Here is an 18,089-nt window from a genome sequence, read left to right as displayed (position 1 = left end):
GGCAGTTTGGGCTGGACTGTTCCCATAGGGAGCAGGGTCAAGACTGATTTTCACATGGTTAAATTCAAAATGGGGTGACGTGACAAGCAAAATAACGTTAGATTAAACCCAGATCTGTGACTGGGGGTGAGTGCTTGAAAAGTTTTAAAGCTCCATCCATCATTTTATTTTGTGATGTTGCACTGTTCACTTTTAACCAGCCAACTAGTGTTTTTACTGAGAAATCCACAAAATCAATCTAGGACTGACCTTGGGTTTTGTGAGTCTCCCTGAACCTAATTCTATGTTAGTCAATGGAAAATCCAAAGCCCTTAATAAGGGTGCCCTTTATGAGGTCATAGGACTTAACATCCACCTCATTCAGTGTCAGGAGTCTATCCCGGCACTTTCCTGAGAACAGTTCTCAAAGGAGAGAGCCCCATTGTTATTTGTCAAGTTTCCTGGCCACACAGGCCCTCTCATAGGCTGTGAACCATTTGGTGATATCATCACTCTCCTAATATTTAAGGACAATCCCTTTTGGGATTTTAGGGTCAAAGTGCTCTACTCTGCCCCTAGTTATAAAACTGCTGCCACCATTCATGGGTGCTAAGCCCATCTCTGCTCATTCCTTTTCTATTGCCAGGATCCTGTCCTACAAAGCAATTCTTCAAGCTACTCTCTCTAAAAGAATCTCCTCTTCAGAAAGTCTTTCTCTGGACCTTGAGGAACTTAAGCCATCCTCACTAGAGGGGGGTGTCCTAGATACCTGAAGTGGTTTGTGGGGTACAGGTTCCACTCTTTCACGTGAAGGAGGGGCCAGTTCCTCCTCTTCACTTGAGCTGCCTTGATCTACTGGATCAGTGGCTCCATCAGTAGGATGAGCCTGCTCACATTCTACCAACAGCTTTTGGAGCTTTAGAGAAGTAGGGTTTGAGCCTGTTTTAATTTTGTACCCCTTAGAGAGGGCTCTTAGCTGTTTATGAGAAAGCTGGAGATAAGGGGTAAGGTTGAGCTCCTTATCCACACCTTCTGTGGTACTCATTTATGTTCTAAAGTAAGGACCTTTGTGAGCTAAAGAAAAAATCCTAACAGTTTATAAAGTCTTAACTAAAGTAACTTTAAAAAAAATGTTTAACTGTTAAGCTACCAGGACATAACCAGGGCCCCTAACAGTTACATTTACGAACTTGGAAAAATACCCAATTCAAAAAATGTAATTTAAATAAAGGACATCTTTGGATTTACTTGTGTTGTCACGTATTGACCAAGTGGTGACAACAAACAGGAAGGTTATAGAACTGGGGTACTCGGGGACATAGTTGCGCCTTTGGTCCTTTTCTCCAGGGCCCAGGGGCGACGGATGCAGGGGTGTCCAAAGGCGTAGGGTTTCTTAGTCTGGGAGCACTCATGGTCAGGGGGTCCTATGTGTTGAGGCTGCAGGCAGTGTTGGGGAGTCCAGCAGGAGAGTGCCCAGGGTGGACTGTAGCTCAGGGGAGACAGGAGATGTTATTGGCATCAGTGAACCACCTCAGATGGGGTTAAGGTCAACGAGTGCAGTGGTTGCTGGAGGTGCCAGGATTTCTCTCATTACAGGGCTGCGGGAGAGGTGCCCTGCGTGCAGGTACTGCAGGCAACTTGGGAGAGTCCAAGATGGGTGAAGCCCCACTGGACTAACTCTGGACAGCTGGGGAACTTTGCTAGCACCGTTGGTTGGCTTCACCTTGGGTCATGGACATCGGGTGTGGGGGTCACTTCGGGTGTCGGGTCTTTGCTGCTCCGGAGCTTAGAGTTCTTTCTTGAGACTTTGCTGCAAAGCAGAGCAGCTACTCACAGGGGTCTTGAGTCTTTATGGAAGGCAGGCAGTCCTCCTAGGTTCCTTGGAGGTTCAGCTGCAGGACAAGTCATCTTTGTGGGCAAAGTCCATCGAGGTCAGCAGGCTGACCAGAGGGGCTGGTTCCAAGTTAGCTGCTTCTTCTTTTCCTCTTCTGCAGGTGTGACTCTTTTTTGTCCTTTGCTTATCAGGGACTGCATTCTGGGGTTCAGGGGTGCCATCTAAATACTCAATTTAGGGTCATCACAGGGAGTGCCAGGCAGTAGCCAATGGGCTGCCCACCTTTATGGTGACTACACCCTTTCTATGACCACTTCCACTGGGAAGGGGACATAACCCTAATCCTAGTGGCCTATTTCCTTCCAAAACAAGATGGAGGAATTTAATAATTAGTGTCCACTTCGGCTCGTCCACCTTAGGAGTGGCACTGGCATGAAGTGGGTACATCTCCTATTTTGTCTAATTTTCCCACCTGTGCTCCTGCCAAAAGTGGGGTCAGGACAGGGGGCGCGGTCATCACCATCTGGAGAGACCTGGGTCAAATGACAAAGGCAGCTAGACCTTTGAAGCTTACTGCCCTGGAACGCCCATCCTGTTTGGCTAAGGTGAAAACAGCCCCGCCCAGTGTAGTTTTATTTTTAGGGCGGGTGAGAGGGTCAGGGAAGGTTTTAGTGCTCAGGGTGGAGGAGTCGGGGAAGACTTTAGGGCTAAGGGTGGGTTGGGGTAGTTCAGGTTTTAGTGTTAGGGGTCGGGTAGTTTTGTTTTTAGTGATGGGGTGGGGGGTCAGGGTAGTTTTGTTTTTAGGGCGGGTGGGAGGTCAGGCTAGTTTTGTTTTTAGGGTGAGTGGGGGGGTTGGGATAGTTTTGTTTTTAAGAGCAGGGTGGGGGGGTCGGGGTAGTTTTGTTTTTAGGGCAGGTGGGAGGTTGGGGTAGTTTAAGTATTAGGGGTGGGATATTAGCATATTTTTTATCCTTAGGGCGGGAGGGCGGGGTGGCATGATAGAACCACGCATGCCGTTCCCACACATGCCTTTACTAGCAACGCTTTTACAATGAAAAATCGTTGCAAAGGCATGCGTGGTAGCTAATGTATCCACCAGAAAAAGCATTACCGAAGGTAAGTAACTTGTTCTTCTGATGGAACTACCTCACCTTATGAATAGAGTCCCAAAGCAGTACTGCACTCGGAGGTGGGTGCCCGACTAGTCACACCAAGAAATCCTGCAACACAGAACGAGCAAAATGGCCATCCCTTCTGACCTCCGAATCCAAGTAGTAGTGCTTCGCAAAAGTTTGAAGGGAAGCCCAAGTTGCCGCTTTAAAAATATCTATCACTGGTACACCCCTAGTCAAAGCTGAAGTGGCAGCCTAAGCCCTGGTAGAATGAGCTCTAATACCCTGAGGAGGAATCTTCTTTGCTAACGAATAACAGATCTTAATGCAAAGAATGACCCACCTGGATATGGTTCCTCTAGGGACAGCTCTGCCTTTAATCCTTCCTACATATCCAACGAAGAGTTGGTCATCCAACCAAAAGTCCTTTGTTTTCTCAATATAGAAACTGAGAGCCCTTCTGGGGTCCAAGCGATGGAGTCTTTCTTTCTCTTTTGAAGGATGAGGAGGAAGGTAGAAAGATGAAAGGGTGATAGACTGCCCCATATGGAAAGGAGTGACAACTTTAGGAAGGAAAGGTGCCCTGGTTTTCAGCACCACTTTGTCAGCAAAGAATGATGTAAAGGGAGGTTTGACACTAAGGGCCTGAAGCTCACTCACACGCCTAGCAGACGTAATAGCTATAAGGAAAACTGTCTTAAAGACCAATAATCTTAAAGGACAAAAATGCATGGGTTCAAACGGTGAACCCATTAAAAAAGTTAAAACCAAATTTAAAATCCCACTGAGGCATAAGAAATGGAGTGGGAGGAAATGTATTTGTTAAATCTTTCAAGAACCTAACAACAATAGGTGATTTGAACATGGAAGGTTGATCCGGAAGGCAAAGAAAGGCTGACAGTGCTGACAAATTGCCTTTGAGAGTCACAACTGCAAAACCCTTCTGTGCTAACGTTAAAGCAAACAACAGAACATCAGACAGATGGGCTCTCAAGGGATAATTTGTTTCTCTCCACACCAAGCCACACATTTTGCCCACCTGCTGGCATAAACAGTCTTAGTGGTGAGTCGTATGGCTGATAAAATAACATCCACTACCTCTGGTGGGAGAGAAAAACCACTCAGATTGCCCCGTTCAATCTCCAGGCATGCAGGTGCAGGCTCTGGAGGTGGGGGTGTGGAACCTGCCCCTGCGACTGCGAGAGGAGATCTGCTCTAAGAGGGAGACGGAGCGAAGGGCACAGTGAGAGTTGGAGAAGGTCCGTGTACCACACCCTTCTCAACCAGTCCAGAGCTATTACAATGACTTGAGCCCGATCTTGGCGAAACTTCCTCAGAACCCGAGGAATCAAGGGTATGGGGGGGGAAACGCATAAAGCAACTGGTCGCACAAAGACATCTGAAACGCGTCCCCCAAAGCTTCTTGCACTGGATTCTGGAGGCTGCAGAACGACGGGCAGTGTGCGTTCTCCTGAGTGGCAAAAAGGTCTATCTGCAGAAAACTCCACATCCGAGAGATGTGAAGGATCAGTTCCGGATGGAGACGCCACTCGTGATCGGCCGAGAAATGCCAACTGAGACTTTGGCAGAGCAGGTACGACCCCACTCCTCCCTGCTTGTTGATGTACCACATTGCGGTAGTATTGTCCGTCAAGACTTGTACTGACTGACCGCGAAGGGAAGGGAGGCAGGCCTTGAGAGCCAGACGTATTGCCTGCAATTCTAGCAGATTGATATGAAAAGTCTGTTCCACTGGAGACCAAAGAACTTTGATCTCCAGGTACCCCAGATGAGCTCCCCACCCTAGAGTGGAAGCATCCGTTATGAACGTAGCCACCGGAGGCGTTAGTGAAAACGGCCTTCCTTGGGAAAGGTTGCCATCCACAGCCCACCACCGTAGATCCGCTGCAGCGTTTCTGGATATCGATATGGACTCTTCGAGATCCCCTTTGTGTTGAAACCACTGCCTGCGGAGGCACCACTGAAGAGCCCTCATGTGCCAGCGTGCATGAGTGACCAACAGAGTGCAAGAAGCTAACAGACCGAGCAGGTGCAGGACCTTGAGGACTGGAACAACCGGTCCATTTCGAAACATTGGAATCAACGCCTGAATGTCCTGAATCCGCTGAGACAGAGGATAGGCCTGATTCAATGTCATATCCAGTACTGCCCCTATGAACAGGAGACACTGAGAGGGCTCCAGGTGAGACTTGGGCACATTTATCGAAAAGCCCAGAATGAACAACAACTGAGTTGTCATTTGCAAGTGATGCAGCACGAGCTCTGGAGACTTGGCTTTGATCAACCAATCGTCCAGGTAAGGGAATACCGATATTCCCTTCCTCCTGAGACTTGCTACAACCAACGCCATCACCTTTGTGAAGACTCGAGGTGCTGAAGTAAGACCAAACGGAAGGACCGCAAACTGGTAGTGTTGCAACCCCAACACAAACCGGAGATACTACCTGTGTGACTTGAGAATAGGGATATGAAAGTAAGCATCCTGCAAGTCGACAGACACCATCCAATCCTCTTTGTTCAACGCCAGAAGCACCTCAGCCAGAGTCAGCATCTTGAATTTCTCCTGCTTGAGGAAACAATTCAAAACCCTCAGATCCAGAATAGGTCTTAATCGACCATCCTTCTTGGGGAACAAGAAATATCTTGAATAACAACCCTGACCTCTTTCCTCCTCTGGAACCAACTCCATTGCGCCTTTTGATAACAGGATTTGAACCTCCTGCTGCAACAACAGGAGATGGTCTTCTGAACAAAACGAAGGTCGGGGAGGCATGGGAGGGGGAAACTCCTGAAAAGGAAGGGCATATCCTTTCCTCACAATATTTAGAATCCAGGAGTCTGATGTGGCTAACTCCCACTCGCAGAGAAAAAGACGTAACCTACCCCCTACAGGAGAAGCGGGACTCAAAATGAGTTGAAAACTAGGGCTGCTTCCCTTGTTGTTGTCCCCCAGAGGAAGAGGATGATGCAGGGTGCTGCTGGGTAGCCCCTCTTGTCCGAACCCTCCCCCATCCTCTAAAGGATCCATATGGGAGGCTGGCAGGCTGTTGTGTAGAGTGGGGTCTCCCACGATAAATGGCTCCACGCCCAAACACCCTGAACCTCCAAAAGGACCTGAAAGGGGTAGTAGTGGAAGCCTGCAGACCCAAAGAATTTGCAGTGGCACTACTGTCCTTGAAGCGCTCTAAGGCTGAGTCAGCTTTGGCTCCAAACAGCTTATCGCATTCGATAAGCAGGTCCAATAGAGTTGTCTTGGCATCAGTAGAAAATCCAGAAAACCTCAACCACGCATGCCTCCTGGTAGCGATTAACCTGCTTAGCTGCAGCTTGATCGTCTGACAGCAGCTCACCAAACTGCCCCTACATATCCTGCAGTAAGTCTGGAACTACAGCTTTAGCCGCATCCATCAGGGCGTGTACATATCTTCCTAACACACAGGTAGCATTTGACGCTTTCAGGGTCATACTGCAGGATGGAAAAGTCTTCTTGGCTGACTGCTCCATCCTCTTGGACTCTCTGAGTTTACAGAGGCCGCTTCCTCTGTAAACTCCCCTGGAGATGAAAGATCCCACTCCGGGAAAGTGTCCAGCCCATTGGATGAGTCTAGGCCCTGATAATCCCCCAAGGACTCAGCAATCTCTCCTTCTTCTAGCAGCTGTCTTTGGTACTCTTGTTCTTCTAAGAGCCTCAGTGCTCTTCTGGTTGACCTCAACCTGGCCTCCAATCTCGGCGTCGGCCTAGAGTTAGCAGACATCGAAGACACCGGCTTCAGGACTGACAGACGCGGACCAGGAGAAGGAGACACACTACGATCCAAACCGGAGCCATCCGGTGCCGGAGTTGATCCCATTGGCGCCGTAGACACCCGAGGCACTGTCATTGGCGTCGACTGTGTATGAGTCGACATCACCGGCGCCACAGGCCTATAAGGCGATGTCATTGGCGCTGAAGGCCTATGAGGCGAAGTTATCAGGGCCGAACCAGCACCCTCAGCCAGATAAAAAGGCATGAACAGCACCGACTTATAAGGGGCCGGGGAGCCCAATGAGAATGCCAAAGGACCTGTGGGACCAGCCGGTGCACTAGCAGGGGCCATATCACTGAACATGTTGAACATGGCATTCAAAAATGCAGACGGATCCGCTCCCAGAGCAGGGAAGGCAGGATACAGCTGATCTTCCTGCAGCATTTGCGCCGGCTGGGCATCAGAATCCTGCACCCCAGGCGAAAAGCGAAGACTCTCTTGGGGTGCAACCACCTGGAAGACCGATGGTGCCGGAGAATCCTAAGGGCTTTGAGGCTGTGGAGTCACCGTAGGATTAACCTCCCACGTCGCATGACGCCGTCTAGATGAAGACCTGGATCGTGAACGACCTTTTGCCGAACGACGAAGAGAGTCGTGTCGGCACAGCTTCTTATGCTTTTTCGAAGAAGTATGTGAAGACGATTTGCAATGACTTCTGTGCCTTTTCTTCGCCTTAGCCAAAAAGATTTTGGCTTCTCTCTCCTTCAGCGCCTTCAGATTCATGCTTTGGCAGGACACACACTCCTTCATGTCATGTTCCGAATTTAGGCACCAAAGGCAGTCATCAGGAGGGTCCATAACCGACATGCAACCCTGCACTCCCGACAAGGTTTAAACCCCGACTTCCTAGGAGGAGACATTGTAACCAGAGACAAAAAGAACACCTTCGAAACAGTAACTATAGCTAGGAGAAAACCGTTAGCGTCAAAGGCATGGAAAAAAGGGAAATGACATCAGCACGCCGGCGAGGACATCTTATTGCTACAGTGACGTCAGACGGAGTCGCTTGCAGAGCCATGCAATTGTGACATCCTCGTCGACGTGGAGAGCTGGGAAGAAGATTTTCCATTGAATGCTGGCGCATTGGGAGAATTCATAAGGTGAGGAATCCACAGGTAGTTGTATCCATCAGACATGCTGATTTTCTGCATGCAGGAGGGATAGTCATCACAGTATGAATATGGAACATGAATATGAATATGGATTCCACAGGAGCTTCACTAAAGGAAAAAGGGGCTTTCACTGATTGACAGAAGGCCTTACAGCCTCAGGCCGATAAGTTACTCTGTCACAGCGGTGATGGATACCCGGTCCACCGAAATATAAATTCCATTATATCCTATAGGAATTATTTTGGCGGACGGGATATCTGTCACCGATGTGATGGAATAACTGGTCCGACAAATTCTAAATAAAGCCCTTAGTGTAAGGAAATGTCTCCTTGGCATGGTTACCCCCTGTTTTTTTGCCTTTTGCTGATGCCAGTTATAAGTGAAAGTGTGCTGGGACCTTGCTAACCAGGCCCCAGCACCAGTGTTCTTTCCCTAAACTGTACCTTTGCTTCCACAATTGCCACAGCCCTGGGCACTCAGATAAGTCCCTTGTAAATGGTACCCCTGGTACCAAAGGCCCAGATGCCAGGGAAGGTCTCTAAGAGCTGCAGCATGTCTTATACCACCCTGGGGACCCCTGACTCAGCACATGCACACTGTCTCACAGCTTGTGTGTGCTGGTGGGGAGAAAATGACCAAGTCGACATGGCATTCCCCTCAGAGTGCCATGCCAACCTTACACTGCCTGTGGCACAGGTAAGTCACCCCTCTAGCACACCTTATAGCCCTAAGGCAGGGTGCACTATACTACAGGTGAGGACATATGTGCATGAGCACTATATCCCTACAGTGTCTAAGCAAAACCTTAGACATTGTAAGTGCAGGGTAGCCACAAGAGTATATGGTCTGGGAGTTTGTCAAACACAAACTCCACAGTTCCATAATGGCTACACTGAAATCTGGGAAGTTTGGTATCAAACTTCTCAGCACAATAAATGCACACTGTAGGAAGTTGGCTCTGTATGTACTATTTCAAAGTAAGAAATAGCATGCACAGAGTCCACGGGTTCCCTTTGGAGGTAAGACAGTGGCAAAAAGAGATCATTCTAATGCTCTCATTTTCTGGTAGTGTGGTCGAGCAGTAGGCTTATCAGAGGGTAGTGTTAAGCATTTGTTGTACACACACAGGCAATAAATGAGGAACACACACTCAAAGACAATTCCAGGCCAATAGGTTTTTGTATAGAAAAATATATTTTCTTAGTTTATTTTAAGAACCACAGGTTCAAGATTTACAAGTAATACTTCAAATGAAAGGTAATTCACTTAGGTACTTTAGGAACTTTGAATCAGCAAAATAGCATGTACAGTTTTCACAAAAATGGCAATAAGCTATTTTAAAACTAGACACTGCAATTTTCAACAGTTCCTGGGGGAGGTAAGTGTTTGTTAGTTTTGCAGGTAAGTAAACCACATACAGGGTTCAAAGTTGGGTCCAAGGTAGCCCACCGTTGGGTGTTCAGGGCAACCCCAAAATTACCACACTAGCAGCTCAGGGCCGGTCAGGTGAAGAGGTCAAAGTGGTGCCTAAAAACGCATAGGCTTCAATGGAGAAGGGGGTGCCCTGGTTCCAGGCCTGCAGACACATTTTGCATGGGCTCCCATGGGCGGCATAATACATGCTGCAGCCTATGGAGAACCTCTGGTGCCCCAATGCCCTTGGTACCTAGGTACCGGGACTTACATGAGGGCACCAGTATGCCAACTGTGGGGTGTGCAAAGTCCTAAGGGAGCGAGCACAATTACTGGGGTCCTGGATAGCGGGATCCCAGGGAAAAATGTCAAAGCATACTGACAGCAAGCAAAAAGTGGAGGTTACCATGCCAAAAAGAGTGCTGTTGTGTGGAAATTCAAAGCTGCCAAGTGCCCCATTGCAAATGTCTCGCTTTAAGGATATCTTGACTTTAAAGACATCACATTGTATTCTGGGATTTGAAATTTTGCTGCTAACATTGTAACCATGGACTCAAAAAGCTCAAGGTTAAAGTGAAGTTGGGTAAAAAGCCATTATTAGCTGTAGCTATTACATATAACAACGGGACACCTTGCAGCTATGAATATTGTTGCTACGTGAAAAGTACTGTGTCATGTCTTCATTACTACCCCGTGTGCAGGGTGGTACCTGTCATACAACTTGAATTCATTGTATTAATCCTGGGGTGTTAGGCAGTTGACCTGCTATCAACACTGTCTTGTTAGAAAAGGGCCTGATGTGTCAAAGGGGTTCACCCATTCTGTGTATTAGGGTAAATGTGATAGTAAAAACTGGCCAAGATTCTTATGAGCCAGCTATTTCTACAATAATTGAAAGAATTAAACACTGCCAAAAGATTGATTATCATTTTAATATTCACAGATTCTTCAGAGTGTATAAAATAATTGGATCAGACCTAAAACATGCTTCTAAAGCCGGGATCTTTACTCCAAGCACACAAATTTGGAGGAAACAAAGGGACAAAGAAGCAATATTTTAGTGGCACCCCTAACCAACAAAATACAAGCTGAATAATCTTAGAACAGTATTTCTTGCTGCTATCTTGTAAAACAAAGTCACACTGTGTTGGCCCCTTCAGGAAGAAATAAAAATGACTCTTTCTATATCACTTTCCTTTCTTTGAACAGCATTTTAATTTGTGGTTGTAAAGGTGTATACACTGATGAGGGCTGTTTCCCTTTCAGTGGGGTTTTGTCACTTATAGGTTTAAACCTCAATCAGTATAGCTTACTTATTGTTTTCATAGATACTTCTAACCATAGAATCCTCTCCTAGTGAATCAGTACCAATGAGTGCTCCATCCAAGTAGATGAGTCTAAGGTTTTTACTTATACCAAGAAGTCATGCAGGACCGAAGTGGCAAAATGGATCTTCCCGTGGACTGGAGAATCAATGAATTAGTGCCAAGTGAAAGTATGGACACATGCCCAAATGGCTGCTTGGCAAAGGTCAAACCAGAACACGCTGAGCTTGGCTGTAGTAGCATATTTCATCCCAGTGGAATGGACTGCAGGTGGCCTGGCCAAGGCATAACACAGTTTGATAAAAGGACACTCAATGAAGATAAGGCCCATTTCTTTACTGCTTTCTCATTCTACAACCTTTAAACCCAAATAACAGATGATCGTCAACACAGAACTCATTAGGCTTATCAATGTAGAAAATAGGGCACAACACAGATCCAATCGGTGAGATGTGGTGTAGCAAAGAATGCAGTGTGCCTGACAGACTGCCCATGTGGAAAGATGATACTACTTTCGGACAAAACTATGCACTTTGTTCTAAGCACTAGCAGAGCCATCAGAAACATTATTAACAAGAGTAAATAATATATTAAAGTCTGACATTCTGACAGGCGGTTCTCCTTCTGAGAAACTTTACAATTTAGTTTTCAGCAGAATTAAATCTGCACGGCAGGATTAAATGTAAAATTCATCTACATTTTTTAGGCATGTGTCCTAAGTTGCTTCTGGAAAGCCATGTCTGGGGAGAAAGCATGTAACAGAACAACTAGTGAGAGGACTTGGGGGGGCCAGGAGAAATAGTAACTGTCATCAAAGTTTCAACATAACCGAATCACAGGTATGAATACAGTGACACACACAGCAAGCAATGCATCCATCCATATCCATGTGTATCCGTTTTCTGTTTGTGCATCAAACACATCATACAACAACTTGCTCATGTTACATCAAAGAACATGTGCTTACAATAAGCCGTACACACTGGTTTTGTCAGTGTGTGTTGCCTTTGTTTTCATGTTATGAAATACAAATTAATATTGTTTGTTTACACCTTCCCTAGAGGAAATATAATGGATGCTCTTGTTTCTAACTAAATCCAAGTATATGTGTTTGTTCTTTAGTGAAACCATACATTAGGAAGAAGCATACCAGGGGTATTAATTACATTTGGTTTATTACTTAGGGACTCTCTAATAACATGCTCAACCAAGTAATATAATTACACAATGTCATTTTAGAAAAAAATATATATTAATTGTGCTTTCTCACTATGGTATTTGAATGGGTAAACATTGCAAAATGTAGATTATATACTTTCTTAAAAAGAAATGCACACCCATACTTTCAACACAGTAGAAAACAGAAGAAACACATTTTAATTTATACGTGAGTATTTACATAAGACAAGCAAAAAATAAAATGAATAAATTTACCCCTCGGACGTTTCCAAGTTTACGTTCAACTTCTAGTTTATCTTTTTTTAGAAATTCACACATATCCTTCAAGTCAGCAATCTGGTTCTAATGAGAAAAATGATGCGTATGAATCTCATATAAATCACATTTCATTTACGTTACAGCTATCATGCAAACTAGTCTCTTACCTTCAATAATACTCTTTCTGGTGGATTTCCATCTACCCTCAGATTCCTACTTTTTTATCATTTCACATGCCAGACTGGATTGGAAGCGTTTCGTGCAAAGGCTCCCTCGCCAGAAGGTGACCCCATCGGACTCCTTGCAACTCTGTTCCACCTCCAGAACTGATGGCACGAAGACACAAATGAGCTCCACCCCATTGCTCTAACGCCCATTTATTAACCAATTACTTCCACACCCTCAGACATGGAGGGACTAACAATTTGGAATTTCAATAGTGTGTGATCCCTAAATTGGACTTTAGGGACTACCAAAAGTCCACTCCGTAGAACGGGGAGAAGGGCAGCCAGCAAGAAATCTGCAATTAGAAAATGTAACCCATCAGAAAAAGTGTTACTGTATGTATTTGTTCTTCTGATGGATACATCTAAGTGCAGATTCATCACCTTTTGAATCAATATCAAAGCTTTACCCTCCCAAGGTGGTGGTTCTCAGAATGGACTCATTATGAGATCCTGCTGGACAAAGCAGGCAAAATGCCCCTTAATGGTGGCATGAGAATCAATACAATACTGTCTTGTGAAGGAATGGACTGACAACCATGTTGCGCCTTGGCAGAAGTCCAACACTGGAAGTTCCCTAGTCAAAACTACAGTAACAGTTTTCTTTTGGTGCAATCAGAAAGCCTTCATGGGGATCTTTTTGGCTACACTATAGCACAGATTACTGGGCAAGTTATTAACCTTTGATAACAATTTATCTGGTAGAGACATATTCTAGTTGCAGATTCCATACCTTAGCCTGCAACGTCTGACTGACCCCCTGGATCCCTCCATTGATTTCTATTACAAAGCTGACACCTTGTTTGCCCACTGCACCCGGCTGCCCCTGTGCAGCTGAGAATGTACTTTGTGTGCCTATTTGGGACCCCACCAGTGTTCTACAAACCCCCCCTGGTCTGCTCCCCGAGGACGCAGGTACTTACCGGCTAGCAGAATGGAACCGTAGCACCACCTGTTTCCATAGGCGCCCATGTTATTTGGGCCCCTCTGATCTCCGCCTCTCCCATGTGGCCGCCCCAACCCAGAAGTGACACATCTGTCACTATAGATAAATCTGGTTGGAGAAGGGAGTGGGATCTGTTGTGCACCCAATGTGGATTCGAAAGCTACCACTGCAGGTATTTCACAGTCCCCTCTGAGATCCGGACCATGTCGGAGAGATTCCCCTGATGCTGCGCAAAACTGGAACTTCAAGTCCCACTGCAGAGCTTGCATATGCCATCTGGCATGTGTTACTAGCAGGATGCAGGAGGCCAAGTGGCCTAGCAGCCTGAGAGTCAGTCTCACTGAAACCCAAGACAGAGACTAAAAGATCGGAATCATAGCCTGAATGTCTTGGACTCGCTATTCGGGAGGATAAGCTTGAAACTGCACTGTGTCCAGAACAGCTCCTATAAAGAGGAGCGTCTGATAGGGAGTCAGGTGTGACTTCGGCACATTAAGAGTGAACCCCAGCGTGTGCAGGAGGTTCGTCGTAGTCTGAAGGTGGGAGACGACTTTCTGGGGCGAGTCATCCTTCAACAGCCAGTCGCCGAGGTAGGGAAAGACTGACACCACTAACCTGCGCAGATGAGCTGCAACCACCGCCATCACTTTTGTGAACACCCGAGGGATGCTAGTAAGGCTGAAGGGGAGCACGGTAAACTGAAAGTGCTAGTGACCTACCACAAATCATAGGTAAAGTCTGTGGGCAGGCAGGATGGGGATGTGGAAATAAGTGTCCTGCAAGTCCAACGCTACCATCCAGTCTCCTGGGTCCAAGGCAGATAGCACCTGAGCCAGGATGAGCGTTTTGAATTTCTCCTTCTTGAGGAAGTAGTTTAGGTCCCAAAGGTCTAGGATAGGACGTAACCCCTTGTCCTTTTTTGGCACCAGAAAGTAGCGGGAATAACAACCATGACCTACTTTGGGCACAGGGACCTTTTCTATAGCTCCCTTGGCCAAGAAAGCTGCGACTTCCTGGTGGAGAGATGCCAAATGACGAAGAGGAATCCTGCATGACAAGACTCTCAGGTGTGGGGTGTTGGGAGAGGAATTTAGGGTTGTTCGGAGTGGGCCGATGCCGGCGTGCGATAGTCCTAGTCACAGTAGCCCCTGTGCTGGGTCTGGAACAAATACTCACAAAGACATTGGTGAGGGCTTCATTAAATGGAAGAAGAGGCTCCAAAGTGGAAGCCACAGGCTGTAGCACCTCTGTCAGGAGGTTAGTCCTGACTGCTACAGAGGGAAGCTCAAGGCCAAGGGCCATGGAGTAAGATGCTCCCTCTGCGGTAGCCACAGGAGGTGAAAGTATGCCAGCGTCTGGAGAAGTATCCAGAAAACTAGCCTCGCCCAATTCCGGTGCCCAGTCCAAGTCAGGCTGTTGAGCTGGTATTCCAAAGGGTCCAGCAACCACTCCAATCCTTCCTCATATTCATACCCATCATAATAAGGGTTAGAATCCAACCTGGGGTGAGTAGGCCCCATCAAAGACGAAAGCAGCGTCCATCGATGCCCCTCTGGCTCCGAGTCGTCGGGGATGAGGATTGGGTTGTGAGAGGCTGGCCATGTTTGTAGTGGGTACGAGAGGTACTTACACCTTATACCAGGTCCAGTGAAAACCTTAGTGAAATGTAGACAGTGTTTTTAGCAGCTTAAGCTGTCTAGAGGTAGCTGTAGCAGAACAGCCAAGGCTGAACTAGGAGACATGCAAAACTCTTGCAATATCCCTATAGTCACACAGTACTTATACACAATAAAAGACAATACTCAGTGTTACCAAAAATAAAGGTACTTTAATTTAGTGGCACAAGGCCAAAAATGTCTTAGAGGCAATACTCCTACTTGAGGTAAGTATTATACACAGTATATACACTAGAAACCAAAATCAGGTAAGTACACAGTCAGAAAATAGTGCAAAACAGTGAAAAACACAATAGATTGCAATGGGCCTAGGGGCAACATAAACCATATACTAAAATAGTGGAATGCAAAAGTTGGATTTCCCCCCAAAGCAAGTGTAGTGTGTAGAGGGGGGGGGGGGGGAGCTGGGAGTGTAAGAAAACACCAAAGGTAAGTAAAGTACCCCACCTCAGAGCCCAGGAAAACAGGAGTCAAGTACAGCAAGTTTCCTCAGGACACACTATAAGTCGGAATAAAGGAGTTTACAATAACCAAGCAAGACTGCAAGAAACCAACGATGGATTCCTGGACCAGAAGTCCTGTGAAGAGAGGAGACCAAGTCCAGAAGACGATGAAGAGTCCAGAAAGAACAGGAGCCCCTGCCAACCTGGAAGAAGGTGCAAAAGTGGATTCTCCGGATAGAAGAAAAGTACAGAAGAGCAGCAAAGAAGATAGCTGAGGGTTTCTGCTTGGTGTAAGAGATGTCCCACGTCGAGTTGTTGGATGTAGGCTTTATGCGTCGCTGGATTCCTCCAATGAGCCTTGGTTCGAGTCAAAACCCGGTTTGCGTCAAAGAGGGGCTGCCCGGGCCCAGGGGGGACATGGGGTCTCAATTTGGACTGAGGAGACATAGGGGGCTCCCAGCACACTAGAGAGCCCTCAGAAGATCAGGCAGTACCCACAGGAGTCCCAGGATACGGGGACATCGAAGGTGCAGAATGCGATCATTCCAGCTCTACGCAGAAGGGTCCCATGCCACCGGAGAACAACTCAGCGAGTTGTGTGTCACAGGATGGAGTGCTAGGGACCTGGGCTACACTATGCACAAATAACTTTTGGAAGACGTGCACAGAAGCCCAAGGAGCTGCAGAAGTCGTGGTGCACAGAGGTACTGTCGCAGCATGGTAAGGCAAGCTCTTACCTCCACCAAAAACAGACAGCTGGACCTTCGGACAGTCAGGATCACTTTGGTCCACCACCTGTGTTCCAGGGATCATGCTCGTCATCAGGAGTCCCAGAGTACCGGTCTTCGTGCAGAGAGGTGCCTGTTGAAGAAGGGAAGTGACTCTGTCACTCCACAGGAGATTCCTTTGGTTCTTCTGGTGCAGGATGAAGACAGGCAGTCTTCAGAGCATGCACACCTTGGAAACTGTTGCAGTTGCTGGCTGGAGCTGAAGTTGCAGGTCAAAGGAGCCTTCCTGGATACTTTGTTGCAGTTACAGCGGTTCCTGGAGCAGTCTGCAGTTGATCCGATGGTCAGAAGCTGAAGCAGAGGAGTCCTGGAGGAATCTTGCAAGCCAAATCTGAAGAGACACCCACAGGAGAGACCCTAAATATCCCTATATCCCTGAGAGGGGGATTGACTACCTACCCAGGTATGCACCTATCAGGAGGGGTCTCTGACGTCACCTGCTGGCACTGGCCACACAGAGGTCTCCAGAGGGTCCCAACACCTTGGAATCCTAGATGGCTAATGCCAGGGACACTTTGGAGGAGCTCTGGGCACCACCCCTGGGGTGGTGATGGACAGGAGAGGGGTCACTCCCCTTTCCTTTGTCCAGTTTCACGCCAGATCAGGGGCTGTGGGTCCCTGAACGGTGTATACTGGATCATGCAAGAAGGGCACAGTTTGTGCCCTTCAAAGCATTTCCAGAGGCTCTGGGAGGCTACCCCTCCCATACCTGTAACACCTAGTTCTAAAGGGAGAGGATGTAACACCCCTCTCCTAAAGGAAATGCATTGTTCTGCCTTCCTGGGACTGAAGTGCTCAATCCCCAGGAGGGCAGAACCATGTCTGTGAGGTGGCAGCAGCTGGGGCTGCAGTTGAATCCTCAGAGAGCTGCCTTGGCAGTACTGGGGGTCTATGGTGGGGCCCCCATGGTGCATGGGATTGCCCCCCCAATACCAGATTTGGACTGGGGGTCCAATTCCATGATTTTAGACAGCTTACATGGACATGTTCAGAGTTACCATTGTGAAGTTACATATATGTATTGACATTTATGTAGCTCACGCTTATAATAGTGTCCCCTCACTCTAAGTCTGGGGAATTGGCCGTAGAGAAGGTGGGGGCACCTCTGCTAGTGCAAGGGTTCCCTCACACACAGTAACTGTGATCCTAGCCTTCAGTAAATGAAGGTTAGACGTATAGGTGACTTATAAGTTATCTGGTCCTGTGAAAAATGGCTGTGAAGTAGTGTGGGCACTATTTCAGTCAGGCTGCAGTGGCAGTCCTGAAGAAAGTTTTGTATGAGCTCCTTATGGGTGGTAAAAGAAATGCTGCAGCCTATAAGGATCTCCTGGAACCCCAATGCACGGGGTACCATATACAAGGAACTTATAAGGGGGGATCCAGTGTGCCAACTGGAATTGGTATCTGGAGTCACTAAACTATAGTGACACATTAGGTAAGGAGAGAGAGCATAAGCACTGGAGTTCTGGTTAGCAAAACTTCAGTGACACAGTTAAGCATACTGAAAACACACATAGGCAACAAACTATGAGCACGGGGTCCTAGCTAGCAGGATCCCAGTGAGACAGGCAAAACACACTGACAAACAGATAGAAATTTGGGGTAACAAGCCAAGAAAGATGGTACTTGGGTCAACATCGATTGTGGGCCCAACCGACTTTGGGAGTGTCGATGTCCTATCCGGCGTCAGGGAAGGTAGTGTTAGAACGACCGGCATCGGCACAGACCAGAGAACAGATCTGGAGGGACCCTCGAAGGCTGGGGCCAAAGCCACTAGCACAGATCCCAAAGGGCCCCTATCCGAGCCCAAAGGCGCTGCACGGGATTCGGTCTGCCCAAAGATCAGGTGCATGTCCTCATAAAATTATTTTAGCTGGGCAGGGGTGGCTCCGGCTCCTGGAAAGTCAGGGAGGCGCGGAGCAGACCCAGAAGTAGGTTTTGCGGATGGAGACCTCAAGGTTAAACGCCCTTCC

At 47.3% G+C, this 18,089-nt stretch overlaps 1 protein-coding gene across 2 annotated transcripts in view; it reads right to left on the bottom strand.

The window, feature by feature from the left end:
* The window catches only part of CEP290 (centrosomal protein 290), a 1,276,764-nt gene that overhangs the window by 234,871 nt on the left and 1,023,804 nt on the right, over positions 1 to 18,089 (bottom strand). For both annotated transcript variants that reach the window (XM_069229617.1, XM_069229618.1), the window contains one exon: positions 12,037 to 12,123. In XM_069229617.1, coding sequence (XP_069085718.1) covers positions 12,037 to 12,123 — 87 coding nt within the window. The remainder of the gene's footprint in view (positions 1 to 12,036; positions 12,124 to 18,089) is intronic.

Source organism: Pleurodeles waltl, chromosome 4_1, assembly GCF_031143425.1.
Source record: "Pleurodeles waltl isolate 20211129_DDA chromosome 4_1, aPleWal1.hap1.20221129, whole genome shotgun sequence".
NCBI lineage: Eukaryota > Metazoa > Chordata > Amphibia > Caudata > Salamandridae > Pleurodeles > Pleurodeles waltl.
This window is presented reverse-complemented; position numbering and strand designations above follow the sequence as displayed.